This window comes from Necator americanus, chromosome V (assembly GCF_031761385.1).
Source record: "Necator americanus strain Aroian chromosome V, whole genome shotgun sequence".
In the NCBI taxonomy this organism is placed as follows: Eukaryota; Metazoa; Nematoda; class Chromadorea; order Rhabditida; family Ancylostomatidae; genus Necator; species Necator americanus.
The window spans coordinates 17476128-17498992 of record NC_087375.1 but is presented as its reverse complement, the minus strand read 5'-3'; the positions used below and the strand labels follow the sequence as shown (position 1 = coordinate 17498992).

Below are 22865 nucleotides of genomic sequence, written 5' to 3'. Positions count from 1 at the left end.
TATGGATATGGCTATTGTTACCAGCAGAAGATTTACCATAACATACAGCTGGAAACGGGGAAAATAAACTATTGTCGATATGTATGTGCTGAACATTAACGATTTCAAGTGAATTATAAATCGATATCTGCAGGCTAGATGTAGACGCTTTTCTTTAAATAGAACTAAGGATGATGGCGTGTGCATTTCGTACTAAACGGTCCTTATTAATAAAGCTGAGTGACCAATTAATGCAAACATACTTCCGCGTTTTACTGTCAGAAATATCAGGTAAGATTTATAAGTTTACGTCCACAATATTAATGTTCCCACTGGTCGATTGTAGCACAGTCGGTAAGGGATTCTGCTGTGACTGCACGATCTATGGTTCGAAACCACTCTATTGCCAACCGAACCTTATATCGTTCCGAGGTCGATAAACTGGTTATCTTTATCCTACCAGACTTGTCTGGGAGGATAAAAACAACTGGCTTGGCACACTGACCAGTCTTGCAAATCAAGCACGCGCGTGCATAGACTTCAGACGGTTCTGAATCGGAGGTGAACACGAAAGCTCATCCACTATACTTAACAGCTGCTATGACACCAACAATACAAATTCAGCCAGAAAAGAAAAACAGACACGCACAACAATGGCAGCTGCCTGGTTTTGGGAACTGACTCCTCAGCAATTTCCAGAACCATACACATTGCAAGTATGGCAGCAAAACCGAAGCCAAGCTGAAACAACTCCAATTACGTTTTTTATCTGATGAAAAATTCGAATCTCCCTACCTTCTCTAGGTAATCATTGTGATCAAATTTCGACCAAAACAATCCAAGGACGCATAGAAATGCAAGTACAAATGAAGGTATTATTATCAGCACAACGTAGAAAATTGAGCTACGTCGAAGACGAAATGTGAAGGCAGTCTTAAATATAAATCACCAAATCAACGAAGAAGACTACCTTCATTTCTCAAAATAGTTTATACCTACCACATCGTAATTATAATTGCTCGTGTTAGTCAGAGTAGAGAAAATCTCAAATGAAAGTTTTTCAACAGTCCATTCTCCATTGCTCTGAATTATGAAGGTATTTTTGTGATAAATCGGGGCTTCTTGGCAAAATATTGTTACTACAAGGATGAGTACGTGCTAATATTTGTACCGTTTCTGTTTTCTTAAAACTAGAACCACAGGCGTTGTGAACTGCCTCCACATTCTGCTTCAGTTAGGCTAAAACATGACTTCAAAAAAAAAAATAGGGACCAGCAGTCTGTAAATCCCGTATTTTCCAAACTTGAATGGTATTTTTGTTGCTCTTATGGTATTGTAGGCTTACATAGTGCAAGTACCAAATACTACCGAGATCTTTTTCAATATTTCAGTACTGTTCCTGGAAAAATACGAGAAGACAAGTTGGGACTCACTGCAGACGAGATGTTATAACTCTTGAAAATACTAGCCACTGTACGAATCTCATTCGACGGGAAATTGTAAGATACAAAGTTCACAGTGCACATTTATTTGTCAAAAGGAAATTTTCAATCTAAACAAAAATTAGAAGATGAGGGGTGCAAAGTTCTTTTACAGGGAACGTTCAGGGGAATTTTTGAGGGAATCCCTTCATTACTCAGCGACTGCAATGCAATTTATAGGTATCAGTATATCACGCTCGACTTACGAGCAGCTGAATGAATATATCTCGAGAGCAAAGCATAGATGGGCCGGTCAGATTATGAGAAGAATCGACGATAGATGGATTAAAAGAACGCTAGGGTGGATTCCAAGAGATGCTGAACGCCCTCGAGCAAGACCGCCAACGAGATAGGATGACCTGTTCGCTACACGGATAGTGTCACAAACGTGACCACATATCATAAAAATAAAGAAGTAAAGAAAATATGTTTACTCTCGGTGGGAATGCTCAAACAAAGAACATTTGAATAACAGGCAATCAATAGGAGTTGTACTCTCGCGCAGCTGGCGCATCTGGTGGGCAAAAACTGCTCGAGCACAATCAGATTGTGAGAGCAACACTATGCTGACAGCAGACAAAGAACTTGGGTCGTATATAAACAGTCCAAGAGTGTTTATTGCTCAGAGCATAGGTGAGCATCACTATATTATTGCATGCTCATAGTTACCTTTGCGTTTGCATTTCTCATTATCGCCTCAGTTCGAAGTTGGGGAAATATTCCTCTTGCATATTAAGCATGCTCTTATCCTTATACCGGTTGAACATAATTTTCTGAATCAGTTCAAAAATAAAATTATATTTCAACCCGACCAAGCCAGGGAAAAATGGCAACATCTCTCAAAACAAGGAAGATGTTTTGACTAGGAACTCCAATTCATTAACGCAACTTTTGACACAGCATGCAGAATTGGGAAGCGACGTCAATCTTCAGGATAGGGAAGCATGCAATGCACTAAAGCAAGTCCAGAATGATATAATGGAGATTAAAACCTTTCAAGCAACCTTTGAAGGAGCCTTATACGCATTCACGGACACAGTGGACAAAATATCGGAACCCCTCACCAAGGAAAAACAGGATAAAGTGTCCGAATACATTACTAACGCAGAGAAACTTATCGCCAGTACTACTGACCTACCTCTTAAGTTGAAAATGACCAGAGCTAGCCTAGCGTCTCATAGCCCTACATCTCCAATACATATTGTATCTCATCCTTCACCAGAAGTTCCTGCAGCCAAGATAGAACTGCCGAAGATACCAATACCAGAGTTCAACGGCAAAAGCTGGCAATGGGATAGCTTCTGTCAGCTATTCAACGCTACGGTGCATTCTATACCACTTTCAGATTTGCAAAAATTCAACCATCTTTTGAGAGCATTAAAAGGAGAAGCTCGTGAATCAGTAACTCGTTTTCAGATCACTCCTGAAAACTATCTACTAGCAGCACAGCATTTGAAGGAGAAATACGGCAACGTCCAGAATATAATCACTGGACTACATCGACAGGTAGAGCATTGGAGTGCTAGGAGCCCACAATTAAGGGACCAGCGAAAACCGCATGATCAACTGTCGGCAATTACCACACAACTCGAAAGCAAAGGCGAACCTCTCGATAGTCCATAGCTTCTATCAAAACTTCTTCCTAAATTTACAGAAAGGATTAAACGCAGCACGCTTAAAGAAAAGGTCTCTCTGCCACAAGAAGAGACTTGGACATTAAAGAAATTGATGACAACAATTGACATTGTCATAAAACGCAAAAAAGAAATTGAACTGCAATCGCCGAAGAGGGTAGAGCGTTCACAAGTTCTAAGCAGAACTACAAAGGAACCGGAGTTCCAAATCAAAGGGCGGTCTCCCTTTTGTTTCTATTGCGATAGCAAAGAACATTGGTCCACAAGATGCACGAAAATCGTGGCACCCAAAGCACGACTGCCGCCTCAACAAGGTGCTGCTTCAAATGCAAAAAAGGAAGAAAGAAGCCGTCACATGTACGGCAGAACATCACAAAGTGCGAGGAGCAAAGCACACACGTTACGGAGGACTCAATACCCAATCTCACAGTAATGAGAGTAGAGGATAATTCCAACAAAATTCGACAAGGAGAGATACTCTTTTTGACAGGAACCTTGAAGACACTGCAAGCACACAAGAACTCATTACGCTTTGAATACTCTTAGATACGGGGGCACATCGAAGCTCCATTGATAGTAAACTTGCCAAGGAACTTGAACTACCTAGCCAATGCTATGTTACTATGAAATTACAAATCTTTGGAGCACAAACCACCAAGGAAATTCAGTGCACCAAAACATGTCTGAGTGTATGGGACTCTGGAGGAAAGCAATACAAACTTCGCATATACACTCACGACAACCTTACGAAAAGCTTCCCTCAAGGAAAGTTAGGAAGAGAAGACCTACAATTCATTCATCAACAACAAGTAAAACTCAGCAGTCCATGCGAGGCAAACACTAAACCTCCAGAAATATTGATTGGCTGCGATTAACTCTGAAACCTTATCAATTTTCAAGCAGCACATTTCACTCTGCCGTCCGAGCTGATCCTCGTACCCACACTTCTCGGATATATGATTTCTTGACAACGTATGAGTGATAAAATGCAGCTTGGAAATCAACTTTACTCCATAGTACATTACATGGAATCTCATGACTGAAGATCCATGGGAACGTCACTGCACGGAACACTCACGGAACATTCAGTCTCATGGTGTAGAAAAGGAATTCTGCGGTCCTGAGAAGGAAGAAAAAGCTAATATAAACTCACAAGCACTGGAAAACTTCAACAACTCTATTGCCATGCGAAATGCTGGTTATGTTGTTCGACTTCCCTTTAAGGAAGATCATGAATACCTTCCAGACTTTAAAATATTAGCGCTCCACTGCGAAGCGTGCTTAGCAAATATCAACAAGAGCCACATACTCTTCAGCAATATCATAGCATCTTTCAAGATCATGTTGCTGAAAATATCCTTGAAGAAAAGGACGAGAACAAGGACACAGTTGGAAAGATCAAGCATTTTCTTCCACATCAACCCGTGTTCACCCCCCAGAAAGACACTACGGAAGAGTAGTGTTTGATGCATCCGCGCATTATAAAAACTGTCCTTCACTTAATTATATTCTCCATGAAGGACCAGCCATGTTGCCTAAGCTGTGCGGAATTCTTCTACGCTTCCGCACTGCAAAATACGTTCTTCTATCAGACGTAGAAAAGGCATTTCTTCAAGTACATCTTCACGAAGACGACAGAGATTTTGCAAGATGCTTATGGATCAGAGATATTACCAAACCATTGACAGATGATAACCTGGAGGTATACAGATTTACCAGAGTCACTTTTGGGATCAATGCCTCACCATTTCTTCCCAGCGCAACAATCCTCTTCCACTTGAGCAACCATGTCAAAAATGACGGATTAGAAATTTCGTCTAATCTGTATGTCGATAATTTATTTGTCGGAACAGAAACAATTTTTGAAGGCGTACAAAAATATAACGAGCTAAAATCAATTTTTCAACGACCTCAAGATGAACCTAAGAGCATTTGTCACAAACCACACGGACATCATGGATGCAATATCCACAAAGGATCGCTCTTCAAATCTGTGTCCTAAGGTACTTGGATTCCATTGGGATTCTTTAACCGACCACTTCTTTTTATCGATTAACCTGCTTACGACAGAATTTGCCAGCAAACGTACCGTTGCTCAACAAATTGCTTCCATCTATGACCCACTAGGGTGGTTCATACCACTTCTGGTAAAAAAAAAACCTTTTCAGCAACTTTTGTGGAAGTAGCAATATGATTGGGATGAACCGTGAATGAAGAACATAGACGTCAGTGGAACCTCATTATAACGAAAATATCCAGCTTCCATGAAAAGGTGCCATGGAAAGTCACACTCGACAAATCCGCGCCGTATACAGTGGTAACCTATTCCGACGCTAGTGGAATTGCTATGACAGCATGTGCCTATCTCACTAGCCAAGGAGAATCCAGTTTTCTTATGGCTAAGTCCAAAGTTACGGACAATAAACGACCAACCACCGTACCGAAACTGGAAATAAATGCCATAACCATTGGAGCGCGACTTACCCTCAATACCTTCCTAAGCTTAAAATCCTCAATAAGCATGAACAACGTCATTTTTCTAACCGACTCGGAAATCGTCTTAAATTGGCTGGAAGGTTCTCTGGATCATCCTAAAACAGGACCCTACGTCAAAAATCGCATATGCGAGATACGCGATTGGCTATATCGACACGAAATGGAATCCTGCAGACATTGGAACACGAGCTTCCAATCATGAATTCGTGTCTCATGTGTGGTGGGATGGTTATCCTCTTAAGAAAATTCACAATAATGGGTTTACATCCACCCTCTTTTCCCTTGTTAAAGATCCAGAATTACAAAATGACGATATTCTACTGAATGCAGAAGCGAATGTTATAAAAACACATGCAACGACTGACAAAGGCGAAGAAATTCTTGATCTGAGAAGGTATAATACTAAAACTAAGTCACTGAGAATCTTAGCCTACGTGATAAAATTTCTGAGAAGCATTACAACTCGTCTAAAAAGCCCGTTGCAGGAAAGGCTCCGAGATTCTTTACCCTACCTGGTTCGACAAGCAGAGGATCAAGAGCTCACGACTACTGACATAATCGAAGCACATAGCATACTCGTCAGAAATCACCAGCAGGTACACCTCAATTCTCAGTACAAGAAGCAGTTGTCAAAAAACCTGAACCTGAAAGAGGAGGAAAACCACGTGTTTAGAGCATGCGGACGTCTTAATAAATCCAATTTAAACTTTATGGCAAAAAATCCCATACTTATGATTAAGAATACGGGACTGTGTCGTCTTATTATTCTCGAAGCGCATGGGCCGTATCACAACAGTACAGGACATACAATAGCAGAAGTTCGACAACAGTACTGGACTCCACGGCAAGTGAAGAAATGCATGCGGTCTTGCGTCCCCTGTCAAAAAAATGAATAATCTGCAATATAGATACCCAGAAATGGCCGATCTTCCATCAAGGAGAGTAACAAAAACACGCACGTTTGAAAATATAGGACTCGACTACTTCGGCCCTATAACAGTCCATGATGATCATAAGGACAAACGTTTACAGATGCATATTCACATGTTGTGTAACTCGCCTCAACCATTTGGAGATCGTATCCGACGGAACCACTGAGAAGTTTCTCAATGCATTTCGTCGATTCGTAGCTCGTAGAGGAAAAAAACACCTAGTTACCTGTGACAATGCTTTATATTGGGAAGTCAAATCTTGAACGATTCTCTAACCGATACTTCAACCAATGAAGACATAGTTCGTAATATGAGCAATCAGATGATCGAATGGAAGCATAGCACTTCTTACTGACCCTGGAAAGGCAACTTCTATGAACGTCTCATAAAATCAGTCAAACAAGCCCTATTCAAGGCAATCGAAAGACGCATTTTAACAATAGATCAGCTACACACGTTCCTCGTAGAAATTGAAGGATGTCTTAACTGTAGGCCTCTCACCTACCAAGAAGACGACATCAACGATGCTCTACTACCTCTACGTCCAATAGATTTCGTGCAACGCGAAATGGAAGTGACTCTTCCGTTTTATTTCTCAGAAGAAGAAAGGGCAGACCTCATCTTCCTACCTCCCTCGGAAGCATTACAATTTGAAACCAGACTATAAACTAAAAAAGCATTGCAATCTTCCTACGTTCTCACAGAACGTTTCTGGGAAAAGTGGAAAAATCACTATTTAACGGCTCTTCGAGAGCAACATCGCCGAACTATTGACGGTAAACGAGGAAACGCTAATGAAGTCCGGGAAGGTAAAATAGTTCTTATAACGGACGCTCTACAAAAAAGGAATCACTGGAAAATAAAGCGCATCTCCAAACTAGTACCAAGCATCGACGGAGCAGTGAGAGAAGCAGAAGTGTACTGTAACAAAAAGACACTTCGGCGCCCTATCAACCAGCTCATTTCTCTAGAAATTCAAGGAAATGAAAGAGAGTCCCATCAGAGCGCAATTTCAGAAGCTCAACAATTACAATCTCCACCTTCTAATAGTCGATATAATCTACGCCCAAGAAAGGCGAAACCTCGCCATACAGAAGAATAACGTCAGGACAACGGTAATATCTACGGGTTTACCACAAAAAGATCACCGACAACGTGGTCTACAACACTATATCTAAAGATGGCCCTTACCTTGGTTGTCATCTCGTTAATCAAGGGAAAACACCTGCCAATCGAGAAACCAGCAACGTTATCCACACCCAAACTATGCCATAGAATGCAAAGAACAAGGGTTATACCTTCGTGCCCCACAGGCAGAAGAATATGAATTATGTGTTAACAATTACTGCATAAGGGAGAAGTCACCTAGACTACATAAACTCTTACGCTTACCACCAGAAGAAGTACTTCACGACTTTGAAGTAAACTGTAAAATACGCACAGGAGATAGTTACACTACCGTCGAAACGGCTTGTTCAGCACTACCTTTCTGCTCAGCAATAGACTGTACTATGTGCGCCGCCAATATTTTGAACGCCGAATGTTGGCCCCTTGTGGCAATAGCAGGTTTAGGTATAATACTATACCTAAACCATTGCCTTCTGCTACACCCTTTGCTACATACCAGTGACAGTTGGCCGTCCATTCCGCATCATCATTGCGGGAATAGGCAAAATACTTGACTTAATGGCACTCTTCATATGGTGTTGCTGTCAGCGGATTACTCTCTGGGTTCTCCATAGAGGAAAACAGCAACATCCAAACCGGATTCTGCAAGCATTAGCCATATGCAGCTTATTGCAAGGAGCTGTAGCATGCCAGGAGGTGGACATTTTTCAACGTCACCTACGAAACTGTCGAACCACAACAAGAAAAAGCAACTGTAAAGTAGAAGTAGCCTCAGTGGTAAAGATGAACCCCTTCAAAAAGAACGTGTACATAAGTTTCCAGAGAAACAACTCCATCGTACTAAGAACGCGTCTTCGGTGGGAAGGACTGAGACTAATCTGCGACCGCATACTGGTAACATATAAGCGGAATGTGGTGCAAAAAATTATCGATAGTAAAAGGTGCCCACACATGGGATCATGTACCGGAACAAGTGTGCTGACATCAATACGACAAGCATATTGCCTGAGTTGGCCATCGGCAACTCTTTTCCTGGAATTAGGGGCTGCATGGAATCATGCGGTGGTCCAGGATGTGACTGTTTCTATCTAAGTTCTGGGTGTTTGTTCTATAGGATATACTATGGGATTCTATAGAATTCTATAGGATACTGTATACATAGGAAAGAAGAAGTGAAACTCCGTCTTGAGATCAGCAAAGGCTCTACACTTCGCCACTACGTACTTGGACTCCACTTGAATATTCCTAACCAAATCCAAAACATGGATGTAACATTAAGCGTACTTGCAACTCCACCATTACCTGCCTTGGAACAAGTTTCCATCGCCTCAACAAACCAAATAGCGAAATGGGATAGAAAAACATACTTAGCCAGTACTTAGCTGTCCTACACGCGAGCATGCAAGGATATTACAACATCATTTAAGGGATGATTGTGTTTGCGTAGCGGCTGAGTCTCAAGTAAGGTGCGTATGTGACAAAGACAGGGTAGGAACAACCTTCTTCGACATCATCAAAGTACTCCCAATTACATCAACAAATACGATTTACGCCACATCCACTACATGGAGTCATCGCAAGAGCGAATGAGGATATATCCGTCTTCATCTTGAACATGAAAGAAACCATCGACAATTTTATCACAGAAATCAGAGACGACTTCTGTACCAATGAAAACACTTACCTCAACGGATGTTATCAATGCAATAAAGGAGCAACTGCTACCGTAACATGCAAATCTACATTCAACAACATATCTGCTGAAGTTAAATGTGGGCAGGAAGGCTTTACAATTCCCTGTTCTCCTACGGGCACTTAATCTAAAATTGGATTATTCCAGTCCGCTCGAATCCAAATTCAATGTTCCTTGTGTTCCAGTGGTCTGACCTCAATCACATCTTGGACTTTTATCTGCAATGGTACAAGTATTTACTCATTGCCATGATTGCGGTTGCAGGAGCTCTATACCTTCCAAGGATATGTACAAAGGCGACAATGTTATGCATCAAAACCACCTTCAAAATCATTGTGGATGGAACATACTGAAATCCATATTCTCAGTATTCCTCATGCAACTTATAAATCCATTTGGGAAAGGAAAGAAGAATAAGAGCAACGAGAAGCTTATCTAAACGTCCTTCAACATACAAAATACTAATTACAAAGCATTATCGAATAATACCTTATCCTTTCAGTATAATGGCATCAAATAGCACCGACGACATGTTCACGAAGAAAAGAAAGGCTGAGGAACGAAAACTCATTGAGGAGATCCGTTACAAACGTTCATGTATCAGACTGCCCTCAATGTTTCCAGCTGAAGAAGAAATTCAGACGAAAATCCGTAATTTTCTAAAAGTTATTGTAATGCTAACTCGCTCCAATAATCTTTCTGATATGTTCACTAAAACCCGGGATAAAAATCCTCAACACTTCTCAAAGGTAGACGCAACGTTCTACAAGTGTCGCTTAGAGCAGGTTCACCAAGCGAAGAAAGGAGAAAATCCAAAGACTGGCAAGAGGACCCTACTTCGGGAAATCAAGATCCTGTAAGACAAAGGAATGTCGGAGAGGAGGAAGTCGAAGAAGACCTCTTGGATCTATATGACGAATACGAACGAAGAGAGCAGAAGGATGCAAGCGAAAGGGCTTCAACCTATACCAACGAGAGCATTTGACAAAAAAGGAAGCATGCAGAGAAGGAGCGGAGAGAACAACTAGATGAACGAAGAGACAGGATCGAGGAGTTGCTCAGATACAATAGGGAGGTACCAGAAAGGAAGATTCGACGGCTTAAAGGCATCACCCCACGAATCTGAGGTGGTGCAGATTTCAGGTGGAGTATTCGTATACGGGATGGGAGACTACGGAGAGAGGGGTGATTCCGTCCATTTCTTCTTAATTGCCGTAAAAAAACGGCCCGCAAGATACGGCGCCGCACAAGGCTGGCGCGCTCCAGTCGAACTTCCTGTAGAAAATAGTGCGCCAAAACGCCTGAAGCAGTATCTTCCTAGCCGTTTTTTACGGCAATTAGGAAGAAATGGAAGGAATCACCCACCTCTCCATAGTCTCCCATCTCGTATGCGAATACTCCACATGAAATCTGCACCACCTCAGATTCGTGGGGTGATGCCTTTAAATACATGAGATCGGAAGAGCGGTTCCTAACATGCTCATTCTGTTTGGCCAAGGGAGAGCATTACTCAGAAAGCTGTCCAGAGTACGTAACTGTGGACACGAGATCGAGAAGAGCACGCTGTGTCTTATGTCTACACAGCCGGCATGATACTGACCATTGCTGGAGCAAGGGCAAGGCATGCATGTATTGCGGCAGTACGCACTGACACAAACGTGACCACATATCATAAAAAAAAGAAGTAAAGAAAATATGTTCACTCACGGTGGGAATGCTCAAACAAAGAGCATTTGAATAACAGGCAATCAATGGGAGTTGTACTCTCGCGCAGCTGGCGCATCTGATGGGCAAAAACTACTCGAGCACAATCAGATTGTGAGAGCAACACTACGCTGACAGCAGACAAAGAACTTGGATCGTATATAAACAGTCCAAGAGTGTTTATTGCTCAGAGCATAGTCGAGCATTGGCCCAAGCATCTCTTAATTACTTGTCTCCTTCCCATGTGTGTGTGCATATTTTTCACCTGTTTTTTCTGTTCTTTATGCATTGTGCATTTGGTGTTCGTGCATTTGCTCGTTTGTTACTTAACGTGCTTTATGTAACGTGCCTTTTTTGATAGTTCGTCGTACATTATATAGTTCCCTGTACATTATATTGTACGTAATCAATAAAGTTTAATTGCCCAATTTTGAGGCTAAAACACGTGGCATATTCCAAACAACTGAACCACCGTCATCTCAGATAGACCAGCTGAGAGCTCAGCTGGATGCGGCTCAAGGACCTCGCCAACGTCACTCGCGAAACTTGAGATCATCTTAGATGGCAATGACGAGGAAACGAAACGAGTGAAGGAGATTCCGGGACCCGCAGTGAAGATGGTGAAGAGGTTCAGTGAAGCGTCTAAGTATCTAAGTAAGTAAGCATTATAAGGTAGGTACATAGTATAAGTATAGAAACACGCAACTTCTTCCACAAATCCAACAATCTGAGACATCCGAAGAACGCAGAACAATCAATCAAGCCATCATCATCGGTGACTTTTAGCGCAATAAAATATGCACTCAGCAATATAAGAAAATTTTCGCCAGAAATTCCTCTGTTGCTGTCCTTTGGATTTTTTTAGCGTGCATTTTTTTTAGCGTGCATTTTTTTTCGCAGGCATCGTGCGCGGACTGCTTCTTTTGTCTCCTACTCCTGGACTCGTAGGTGGAGGATGTTTATTCGCAGTTGCGAGGTAAACTATGGCCTACTGGTAGAGAGATACCGATTTCGAAAACCTTCCTGGCCGCTAAACTATGGCCTGCTGGTAGAGAAATACTCTAACTGACTAACTTTAGTATCAAATTACTGCAAAATAGAGGATAGATAAAAACCCACATCAATAGGGCATGCAAACGAGATAACGCTTGATGCGTAGAATTCCATCTCGCCATTGTAGGACACCTGAACGGCAATCAAAATACGCAGTTCTTCAGGCAATGAAAAGTTGGTCTTGCTTTGCTTTTTGATTTACCCACATACACGTGCTGCACATCAGGGTCCCTCGTATCTGATATCGATCGACTGAAATAGTTCAAACGAATATTCTACCACCGTCTAATTTCGTTTTCCAGAGGATGGTAATAAGGCGGCATCAATGATAAGGTCAAGTGGCTATGTAGATTAATATAGATTTGGGCGAGCTGTGCAAAGCTAAGCAATTGGACCTTGGATTGATTGGATAAACGAGATCGTCTTTGATATCTTCACTTATGTGTAGTGAAGTGTACAATTGGTGAGGAACAATGGTGCAAACTCGTTCGTTCTCTTCAAAGTTGACGTCCGCTTTAACACTCATTTATGACGTGACCATTACTTTTGAGGTGCTGGTGGTTAATGCTGAGTTGAGGAATAGTTTGTGGCTGTTTTTTCGGAACATAAAAATTCCTACACAACTGCAGTAAAAGTAGTGGCAAAGTATTATATGGAACATCTCTCTACAAGACAGCTGCATTCTCATTTTCTGTTCTTATCGGTTGTTGTTTTTTCAGATCATCAGACTGAAATGTCAAGTGAGCTAAGGCGAGCATTTCTGGCATTCTACTCCTTGCATTTAATCTAGCTGTTCAAAACAACTTCAACCAAAAACATAAAACGAAACAAAAAATGAAAAACAGAAAAAAAACAAGAAAAAAGTGGTGAAAAGTAGTGTGGGATACGCAAAAACCTAGTGAGAGATGGGTGGAAGAACTTGGGCACGATAGGATTGATAGAGGAAAGAATACTACTGGCTAATTAGCAAGTGTTGTTTTTTTTGGGAAAAAAACGGGTGTAAATGAATTTTCTCTCAACTCACGACAATTAGTCCACCGGTGTGTGATCCTTTTTTGAATCCAATACTCCCACTTTTGAAACACAAAGACTAAAAGCGGCACTAGTTCCAAACACTGCTACTTCTGCATGCACACTACTTGTCTCATCTCTAGCTGAAGAAAATGCTCCATTTCGTCCAGCTTACACCACATTTCAACAAATAAAAAGGAAGGAAAAAATTTGGCGAGCACTCTCTTTCCTAAATATGCCTTCAAGCATAACAGGACAATCGCAAATCGTTGCTCAACCCAACATTTGTCATAATTTCTATTTCAAGTCCAAGCAGAACCAGAGTCAGTGAATATTTGACCAAAAAACGTTGTTTTTTCTGCACTACGTTCACAAGGAATTTGTAGCAACTGGCTTGTCATAAGCTAGAATATCTGGCCTCCAAACCTGCTCTCGATTTATGTAAAAATCTTTAACATCATCAAACTCGTTTGGGTCCCATGTCAATCAAACGTCGTTCCAAAACTATAAAATTTCACGAAAATCGCGTGCTGTTCGGCCAAACGCTTGTAAAATCACTTGCCAATTCGTATTCGAAAATAAGATCCACGGTTTGTCCAGGTTCGTTCTAAAATAAGATAAAATAAAATAAATAAGAAACAAAATAAGACAAGAAAATTGTTTCAAACGTTTTCACTTTTCTCTTTTATAGCAGGGAAAGAAATGGAACGCTAAGTCAATACCTACAATTGATAAAAGCTTTGCGTACATTAATGTTATGTTCGCAACTGTGGGTTCCCCAGAGGTTGAACTTCATCGCCCTGCAATGATTGGAGTTTTCTTTTCCCCGAAGTTGCTACATGTTTGTGCCTCTGCTCCAATAAAAGAGGTTAAAACTTCTAAAAGAGATGAGATTGTAAGATGAATTCAGAGGAAATGTAGAAGAAAAGCATTTGCGTATTTTTATTCTTCGAGTCATTTGTGATATGTTGTACCTCTGATATAAATAAGAGGCACATCCTTCCTGTAATCATTGAAAACGTGAGAAATAATGCGGTTCTGCTCTGTATGATACTCCACGATCGTTTCTGGAAAACGAAACAGCATTCGTTCTGCTCTTTATTGTTACTTGTGTGTATTTAATTTACATGTTTGGGTTATTTCACGAACATCTAGAGACACGACGATCACAACACCTACCATTATCAAAGTATTCAGCAAAACTCAACACTGTGCATGTTTGAAGAAGTAGAATGTTTCGCATGACCGACTTCGACGTCGTATTTGCGTCGAATTTGGTCTCAAGTAGTTCAATTTGTGGGATAGAGGCTCGAATGTTTGTGCAGAAATCGAAAACCTAGATTACCTCACCCCTAATGCATCTCCAATATCGGGGTGTATGTTTACTTATTGTCAAAATGCTACTTGACTTGTTCAGAATGAAATTTTAAGAAGATATTATAAGATAATCCCCCCCCCTTCCCCCCGCCCAGACGCCAGACGTTGACATGGAATGTATTTCATGTTACATTCATTTTATGGTACATTAAACTGGCCCGTCAGCAAGCGCTCACACTTACTCGAGAGAATTTTTTTTTCACCATTATCCTTCCATTGTTGATATGGTAGAAATCACTTGAGGAATATATTCAATGGTCCTCCTAATCTCTATATTTTGACTCATATACACCTCGTCCTAGTTAAATAGTTGCAGATATGTGGCACATATGTAAGGTGCATATCGTAAAGCTATTGTCAAGATTTTCCCAAAAGTACTCACATTTTTGCATATTGTTAAGATTTTTCAGAAAGTAGACACATTTTTTGGGATATGCAATGTTTTTTGACAACAAAACCCGGTTTTTGTATAATTTTGAATAGACGTTAATGTATTTAAAAACCGCAAGGGTGCGGAGCTCTCAAAAGTTCTGAGATTCAGTGATTCAGTTTGTTTGTACGCTGATTTTCCTGATGAATTCTCCTCCACTTAGGAAACAAAATTCCCATTGCTCAGTGAATCTATAGTGGGGTCAAAACGACATGAAGCAAGGACAGCTGCACAAGAAGCGCGGTTTGGTGGAGCGCAGCGTTAAGGATCAAAGAAGGATCCCTGCTACCAACATTCTTCGCTACAGTTCGCGATGGTAAAAACTGTTCATGATAAAAAACTTGTGGAAGTACTCAGCGATCTTGCAGTTGTAAATCATCATGCAATCATTTCTTGGCGACTTTAATCTGCATGTAGATTGGGTCAACTCAATAGCTTTTGTTTCTTGTTTCTAGCTGGCTTATTTTCCAGCTGGCTTGGTCTTGTCTAGATTGTGGTGGTTAGTCGTTTGAAGATCACGAAAATTAGTGAACCCTCTTCGTTCAAGGTCCCTCGTCAGACTCTATATCGGAACGTGCTCCTTCTTGGGCTAAGTTGTTCGTAATCCGGTATGTAGATAAATAAACCGACGTTGAGCGTTCTGGATCGGGGGAGTAGATGTCATGAGAGGACTCTTCCCTTTCTGGAGTAGGAGATTTTGGTGCATTTCCGCCACGAAAAGGACTGCGTCAGGCCCTACTCGCAATGAGTTTGCCGACTTTTTCTTAACTATCTTGACATAGACAAATATGTTTTTTTTTTCTTTTTGGTGCACTATCTGTGTATGCGAATAAATAAATAAATAAATAGAAGAAACTTCGCACACAAAAAAATGAGAAAATAAATGGGGAAATGGGAGTAGTTATGTAAAGGCGCATTTTTTTCAAATGAAAAAACATCTTCTAACGACCTATCTTTTAACGACTCCGCTAGTATGCTCAACCAAACGGATGATCGTCTTTAAAAGTAGGCGAGCTTTAAGTTTATTACAATTGGAAATATTTTACTCTACTGTGTGTGCACGAGTTACGTATAGGGACACCCGAAATTTGATCTCAAATAATTCCGCGAGAAAGAACATTCAAATATTTGCAGAACAAATGCGAGTGTACCTCCTGGTGATACAGTGTTCGTGTATAGAGGTGATCGAACAACTACAACGATCAAATTCTCTTTATTTTTTATATACAGCGCATTAGTATTAGTAAAATGCGTAAAATGTGAAGCATATCTCAGTGCAGTAACCACACTAATCGTTTAACAACAAAGCAGCACCTATTGGTGGAGCACCTTTTGAAAGAAAATGATCTGTGGCTACATATTGGCTCAGTTAAAGGCATCACCCCGCGAATCTGGGGTGGTGCGGGTTTCAGGCAGGTTATGCCTACGGGGTAGATTATGGGGAGGAGGGTGATTCCGTCTATTTCTTCCTAATTGCCGTGAAAAACGGCCCAGAAGATGCGGCCTCGAACGTTCCGGGGCGGTATTTTCTATGAAATCGATTGGATTATATGGTTTCTTACGTGAAAAAAAATTGCTTGAAATTAAAGTGATAGGTCATATTCACAAAGTACATTTATATTTTATCTTTGCTAGAGGTGGGTGCTAAGAGCGCAAGTAAAATCCAGTCATAAAAATTTCGCGCTCAAACCTCGATCGATGTCCAAATGTATGTAGTAGTAAACACCAGATTGAGGCGAATTTTGAAGAAATACGAAGGAAACACAAATCCGTGTTTCTTTTGTTCTGAGATTATCCAGAGAACGGAATTCAGAGTTTGGTACCCACAGTTTTATTCCTATACTGATACGTTTGAATATAACCGTATTTCTGATGGTCTGGCGTTTGTAGCATCGTCGGGCGGTCACTATGCTCCTAATGAGCCGATCTCAACAGTGCAATACGGATACTGAATTCCGTCTGCTCTTACTTATCACGTTTTTGTCTGAGCACCTAGGAGAACAAACGAGTCAAATCGCATCTGTTCGAGATAAGTCAATGTTACGTTCGGAAGTGAACTAAAACTGCCAGCTCTGTTTTTGGTTCTCATCTTCAACCTAAGGCAGACCAAAAACCAGATTGGTCCATTGCTACGGAGATGCTCCTAAGCGTTTGGATTTAGTTCAGAATCATTTATGTTTTTTTTCAAGGTTTATGAACGATTTTCTAGCCTAAAAAATAACATAAGCTAGTGACGCAATGTGTGGTGATCAGTATTTTTACTCTTCCAGACAACTTCTGTGCTAGTTCATCAACTCCAGAATTCCTATGGATTTTGACTGACAAAGGCGTAGTTTCTAGCCATCGACGCAGAGTTCACAACCATACGGGTGGCGCCGCCCGCGCGGCTGTGAACTCTGCGCTACCCCAGCACCCAAAAATGAATACCAATCCATTATAGGTGCTAAGAAATCCCACAACGTCTGCGCTCAATAGACCAAAACTGGCACCTGACTAAATTAGCTTTTGATTTCTCTGAGAACGATAAATTTGCATTGAATTTGCAGAGGAGGATGACGACGACCTAATGCAGTTGTTGGCATCCGGAGTTGTGTAGGTTACATACGCTTCCACGAATCTAAGTTGAACACATTGGTGCATCCATATGGGCTTGTCCGAACCCAGTCACTTCCCACCTCTTGCTACTGTTATCGAAATTTGACTGAATTCTACCACTCTCTAGATTCCACTGAGGATAACTTCTTGACATATCTTTGCATCTATATACTGGTCCCTAGTTCCACAGCGCAATGAATCAGTCCAGAATGAAATATTTATCCCAGTGTTATATGTGGTTCGCAAATACCAGATTATAAAGCGTTGGTTCTAAATTATCATACAATTTCTAAGCACGATTAACAAATACTGATGCGATTGGTATTGTGCGTAAATGAATGCAAGTAATATCTGGCTGAAGGTTTAAGATCCGTCGTATTCAAGTTCTTCAATCAAGTAGCATATACAGCGATTCATATTTGATTCTGTTGAGCATCATAGCGGTCAATAAAGTCATTACTGCGAATAATACGGTATTTACGGCGCAGCCCACCACTACGACAACAGCGGCAAGGCTGAAAAACATGCACATGCCCTCAGTTACGTTACTTATTGTTTCTAAAGAACTGCAACATTTCTTCAGCTTTGTAATAACAGTGGGAAAATCAAAGAAACTAGCAAAAGCGCTGGATAATCAAATATGAATGAGAAGAACATTGAGCGATGACATATACATATACGTAATGGAAACTGCCAGAAAACTGCGCATTGTAGAAGAATTAGCAGATATTCTCCTTACTTCCATTTCCTGATTAGCTTTTCTGACTCTGATTTTCTTTCTTGAGAGATGGATTGTATTTCTGTCAATGTTTCGTTGCTCATTTGACTGTCATTAGTTCTTTTATCATCCAAACTTATAGGAAGATCCTAAATTTGTTACTGTCAAAGAAGAGTGTGAAGAGGGAACCTCGACAGATTATGCCGAAAAAGAGTAAGGAGTCCTGAGATTCTATATTATATACTATATTATACTCTAACTAAAGAGGAAAGACAACGAGTACGCCAAGATACATAAAGAGGGGGGAAACTTATTCTCAGTTCCTATAATCTTTTATTTTGAACCTGCTGTGATTATCTGAAAAGACATGTTGTATAAAGAGAATTTAAAACAAAAGAAGATGTAAAACTGTACTATCTATACTCCTACAGAGATTGTTCTCCAAAAGGAAATTTACATAGAAAGTTTATTTACATTCTGAAAATTACACTTGGTTTGCACACAACCCTATTTTTCTGCAGTTGCAATGACTAAGATGTAAGGGGTAAAATATCAAAAATTGCCACCTGAAGAAAGTTAGTTTGGGCGAGATGCCGGATTGAATTAAAACCATTCCAGATTCTGTTGAGCGAAAATAACACACCCAAAAGACCAGATACTACAGCTTGTACTGTACGGATCTAATACTGGATCTAGGTGGATCTACTTTGGCACGCAAAGTTAAAACAGTATTCCTAACTAGCATGTGTGATAATCTCCGTTTTGAGAATCCCGGAAGTTCAAATGAGAAAAACACGCCTGTAACTGATGCGACGCTCCCACAAGTAGGTTATACGGTCAACTAAGATCACGTGCCACCTGTTTTTCGATCAAACGTTCAAAGGGTGTTCTTGGAACCATGGGAACATTTCGAACGATTCACAGAAGTTGCACAAGGGGTTAGTCAACATACGACTAGCCCCTTGTGCAACTCTCATTGTTAGGGTCCATCATTTTCTTCCTATTAATGCACTGCGATTAAAAAAAGTAGCAAAAAAACCAACTCAGCTTTTTGGTTTTTATTAGGCCGTAGCTTGCGATAAAATTAAAGTAGTTTGCAAAAATTGTAGTTCACAAATCAGTTGGCAATATGGAGTTTTTGGCATGGTGTGAGTGTGAGTGAGTGTAGTACTTACCACGGAGAAGCTCGGAGAGAGTGCTGTGGTTTTCGGCAGCGGAAAATGAGAAATATTCATTTCTGTTCTATTCTTTAGACCTGAACTGGAGATTACGGAAGAGCTATCAGTCGAAAAAATGGAGGAAACTGGAGTGTTGTTTATAGAAGAATGTATGGTAAGACGTGATGGAGGGATAGATTTCATCTCTGCAATGAAACTCGCTGAGATAACTCTTTCTATGTTGTGAAGCGACGAGGTTTGCTCCATCGAATTTGTTGAGTGAGCATATACCGGTTCCGTATTTGGAGAACTCTTCTGTATCTATACGGTAATTTTCATAAAAACTCATATACCAGTTATAACACTTCCACGTACCTTGTTTGCGAGCAGGAACACAAATTCCAGTAGAACCAGCTCGGTAGAAGCTGAATTTGCGCAGTATCATATCGTTAATATCCTACAGAATAGGGGTGGGGTGGCGCAGTCGGTTAGACGTCCGTTTTAGCCGCAGGGTCGATGGTTTGAAACCGCCTTAGTGCAAACCAAGCCTTTCATCCCTCCGAGGTCGACAAATCACTACCAGAGCTGTCTGGGAGGATAAAAATACTGAGTTCATCATCGGCTGGCCTCCGCAAATCATTGTATAGGCCAACACGCGTCCCAAAACCTCAACGACTGCGAATTCCAGTAAAACGCGTTGGCGCATCCCAAATGGATTGATACGCCAGTGACTTTCTCCTTTTTTCAAATTCTCACACTAAAGAAAATCCTCTCTCCATGACCAGAACGTTCTTCTCCTTCCATTTGTAACACCAGCAACCCAATTAAGACATCTACAAGCCTTGAAACACCATCCATTCACTGACCAGAACATATAATGAAGTTGATATAACTTTCAGCAATATGAGAGTGAGAAGAAACCTAGCCTATATGACTTCTCACTTCTTGTAAGCCAACGATAATATACTTTGACGGAGAGATGACGCCGAACTTTTCTCCTACCGCTCATTTTACTTCGCTTCTTTATACAGCGAGAATTTTGAGCAGACAAAACGTTTCAAGAGTATAATTACGGGAAATTTGAAGCGAACAAGCTGGAACAAGGCATTTTCAACACTAGAGTGGGCACAACGAATTTCACCTTTGTCATTCAGACACGAATTGAGTAAGATGGAGAAAAGAAATTTCTTATGGTGTAATTCTCCTTGACTCAGAAGGACGTCCGACTGTCGCCAGCACTCCTGGACGTGCCACTGCAAAAGCTGCGGGAAAGTATTATTCTCAGGAGTATCAATCAACGCTTGCCAGTGAGTCTGCCGTTCTGCAACAACCTATTTTAAAAGTGTACACTCGATGTGAAACGTGTTGAAACATGACGACGCGGCGCGTTCTGCAGAGGCGTGCGCTGAACTTGTTCTACAATATACCGTAAAGTCTTCAGAATTCTTCTCTCTTACCTTTTTCTGGTTCTTCATATTTTTGCAATACTACATTAAAATTACAAAAAAAGGAAAATCCTTTAACCACTAGTTTCGGAATATGTTTTGCATCTAGGACGTCTGTCTCGGGGTTCGGTCTCGGTTAGAGGGGTTCTCTCCGGTGGTCAGTAAACCCGCTCCCCCATTCCGCCTATGCTACCTAGAGGTGTCCTGACCCTGTCCTCGGGCCGCCTGTCTTTCGGTAATCATCTCATGCTCCAGCACTGCTACATGGCATGTTTATTAGCTTCTCTATTATGGCGGACTACAGTATCTTGAAGAATGTGGGAAACCATAGGGACTCTACTTAGTTGGGTGAAATGATTAAGTGGACCATGCCACTAGCGCCAGCCGCGAGCCACCAAGGCATTTACGTGACGGCGTGGCTCTCTCCCCACTTTGTTGTGATCCTTCTTCATTTCCCCAGATGTTACACCATTTTCCCAGCACGTGCTGTGCAAGTGCGTATTACACTTCCAACATGATACACAACAATGCACCACTACACAAACGCGAGGCGAATACAAAGGAGCGATACGATAGCGAATACCAAGCCTACTGCGTTGCGAAATCAATTCAAAACAACAAAACCGAAACAGAAGAGAAGGCTGGCACACCGGCTCCTTTATATAGCCTGAGCTCGAGTCCCGGAGCTCCGCGGGAGACGGCAGCCAATGGGAGAGCTTGCTGGTAAGAGCGCGCGCCTTTGGCTACCGAGTGCGGCTAGCAATGCTCCCGACCAGGCTTTGATCGTGATGAGCGATGCGAGTCGCGACAACGTCTCTAACATCACACGTTGTAATGATTCAATCATTATCCCATTTTATTGTGGAAACGATTTTCATCTTATTATGGTGATAATCTGAAGGAGATCCCTTTCTGCAAGTTTAGAAGTTTCTATCGGTAACAAAGCCTCTCTCAATCTTCAGTTTGAAGGAATTCGATTGCTGCCTCATTTATTGTGTAACTGTGCACTGATAGTTTACGTAGGGGCGGTGCATAATTGTTGCGGCGTTCTTTGCGAATTTTCCTTTGAAAATTTTGTTTGAGTTTTGTTCAACCGTTTTGTGCGAAGATATTCTTATCCTTTCTTTCTTCTTTGGTGAATGGAAATATGGATAAAGGAAAAAATTTCTGGCGTTAATCAATCCGCTTGGGATGCGCCACGACGTTCACTTCAATCCAGAATCGTTTGAGGTTAACGAGTGTGTAACTGGCCTATAGAATGATTTACGGGGCTAGCTGATGTGTCAAGTCAGTGTTTTTATCCTCCCAAAAAAGTGTGGCGCCTATTTATCGATCCCGGAGGGATGAGGGGCTTGGTGAGCACCACGGCGGATTCAAACCTCCGATCGATCGTACATGAAGTGGAACCTCTAGCCGCTACACTACACCCACCCCGTGGATGGAAATGCCATAGGAAATCATATCCACGTTCCTCATATTATGCCCTACCACATCGAGAAACGTTTGAAACCAGCACGGTCATTTGCCAATGTTAGGGAACTAACGATCGTTTGAAAAAGTCAGCTTATGTCCTGCCAAACAATTTTTTGCTATTCCTTAGGTGGAACAGATGGCGAAACGCAAACCTACTTCACCTTTTACTGCATCGACAACAGCACTGCACTAGCAAAAGGTAATTACCGATTCTTTCAAACAAAAAGAGTTTCCTTCATGTTGAGTTATAATGAAGAAAATGGCACGACAATCGCCACTTTTTGTGGTTAAGAAGTTCGCCACGCTGTCCAATTACCTTTGGAAATTTCTCGAGCGTTATTTCGATTTCCAAATTAAAAGTTCTCTCATTAATAAAAAAAAATGGCTTAATTCTATATGTCATTTTATACATGATTTTGCATCACAACATGGTTTGGTTTGCTTAACTCTATTGTTTCCTGTCTCATTAGATCAAAAACTGGGTGTCAGATCAACAAAAGGAAGCATTGGAAAAGCGACATTTTTCGCATAAAACCGAGCAATGGGGCAATGAAAAAAC

The 22865-nt window shown here is 41.2% G+C and overlaps 7 protein-coding genes across 10 annotated transcripts; 4 read left to right on the top strand and 3 right to left on the bottom strand.

The window, feature by feature from the left end:
• Window positions 1-32: 32 nt before the first annotated feature.
• Window positions 33-1505, bottom strand: RB195_014219 (uncharacterized protein; the record flags this gene model as incomplete). The annotated part of the gene is made up of 5 exons (XM_064204380.1): window positions 33-48; window positions 629-720; window positions 775-912; window positions 979-1062; window positions 1413-1505. The coding sequence occupies 5 exons, from the start codon at window positions 1503-1505 to the stop codon at window positions 33-35; spliced, it is 423 nt and encodes a 140-aa protein (XP_064060261.1).
• Window positions 1506-2438: 933 nt separating this feature from the next.
• Window positions 2439-3083, top strand: RB195_014218 (uncharacterized protein; the record flags this gene model as incomplete). Its single annotated transcript, XM_064204379.1, has 1 exon — window positions 2439-3083. One exon carries the CDS (start codon window positions 2439-2441, stop codon window positions 3081-3083), a length of 645 nt encoding a protein of 214 aa, XP_064060260.1.
• A 1046-nt stretch (window positions 3084-4129) lies between these two features.
• RB195_014217 (uncharacterized protein) lies at window positions 4130-4554 on the top strand (the record flags this gene model as incomplete). Its single annotated transcript, XM_064204378.1, has 2 exons — window positions 4130-4292; window positions 4433-4554. 2 exons carry the CDS (start codon window positions 4130-4132, stop codon window positions 4552-4554), a joined length of 285 nt encoding a protein of 94 aa, XP_064060259.1.
• A 5295-nt stretch (window positions 4555-9849) lies between these two features.
• Window positions 9850-10328, top strand: RB195_014216 (uncharacterized protein; the record flags this gene model as incomplete). 2 transcript variants are annotated; one of them, XM_064204377.1, is made up of 2 exons in its annotated part: window positions 9850-9994; window positions 10093-10328. In XM_064204377.1, 2 exons carry the CDS (start codon window positions 9850-9852, stop codon window positions 10326-10328), a joined length of 381 nt encoding a protein of 126 aa, XP_064060257.1. The 2 variants fall into 2 exon arrangements, with proteins under 2 accessions (XP_064060257.1, XP_064060258.1); XM_064204376.1 differs by having other exon boundaries at window positions 9850-10203.
• Window positions 10329-11483: 1155 nt separating this feature from the next.
• Window positions 11484-12222, bottom strand: RB195_014215 (uncharacterized protein; the record flags this gene model as incomplete). Its single annotated transcript, XM_064204375.1, has 2 exons — window positions 11484-11697; window positions 12167-12222. The coding sequence occupies 2 exons, from the start codon at window positions 12220-12222 to the stop codon at window positions 11484-11486; spliced, it is 270 nt and encodes an 89-aa protein (XP_064060256.1).
• Window positions 12223-17901: 5679 nt separating this feature from the next.
• Window positions 17902-21076, bottom strand: RB195_014214 (uncharacterized protein; the record flags this gene model as incomplete). Of its 3 annotated transcripts, XM_064204374.1 has the most annotated exons (5): window positions 17902-18028; window positions 18253-18380; window positions 19407-19486; window positions 19620-19709; window positions 19764-19833. In XM_064204374.1, 5 exons carry the CDS (start codon window positions 19831-19833, stop codon window positions 17902-17904), a joined length of 495 nt encoding a protein of 164 aa, XP_064060254.1. The 3 variants fall into 3 exon arrangements, with proteins under 3 accessions (XP_064060254.1, XP_064060255.1, XP_064060253.1); XM_064204373.1 differs by lacking the exons at window positions 19620-19709; window positions 19764-19833 and having other exon boundaries at window positions 19407-19466; XM_064204372.1 differs by lacking the exons at window positions 17902-18028; window positions 18253-18380; window positions 19407-19486 and adding an exon at window positions 21027-21076 and having other exon boundaries at window positions 19513-19709; window positions 19764-19813.
• Window positions 21077-21293: 217 nt separating this feature from the next.
• RB195_014213 (uncharacterized protein) lies at window positions 21294-21560 on the top strand (the record flags this gene model as incomplete). The annotated part of the gene is made up of 1 exon (XM_064204371.1): window positions 21294-21560. The coding sequence occupies one exon, from the start codon at window positions 21294-21296 to the stop codon at window positions 21558-21560; it is 267 nt and encodes an 88-aa protein (XP_064060252.1).
• Between the last annotated feature and the right edge of the window lie 1305 nt (window positions 21561-22865).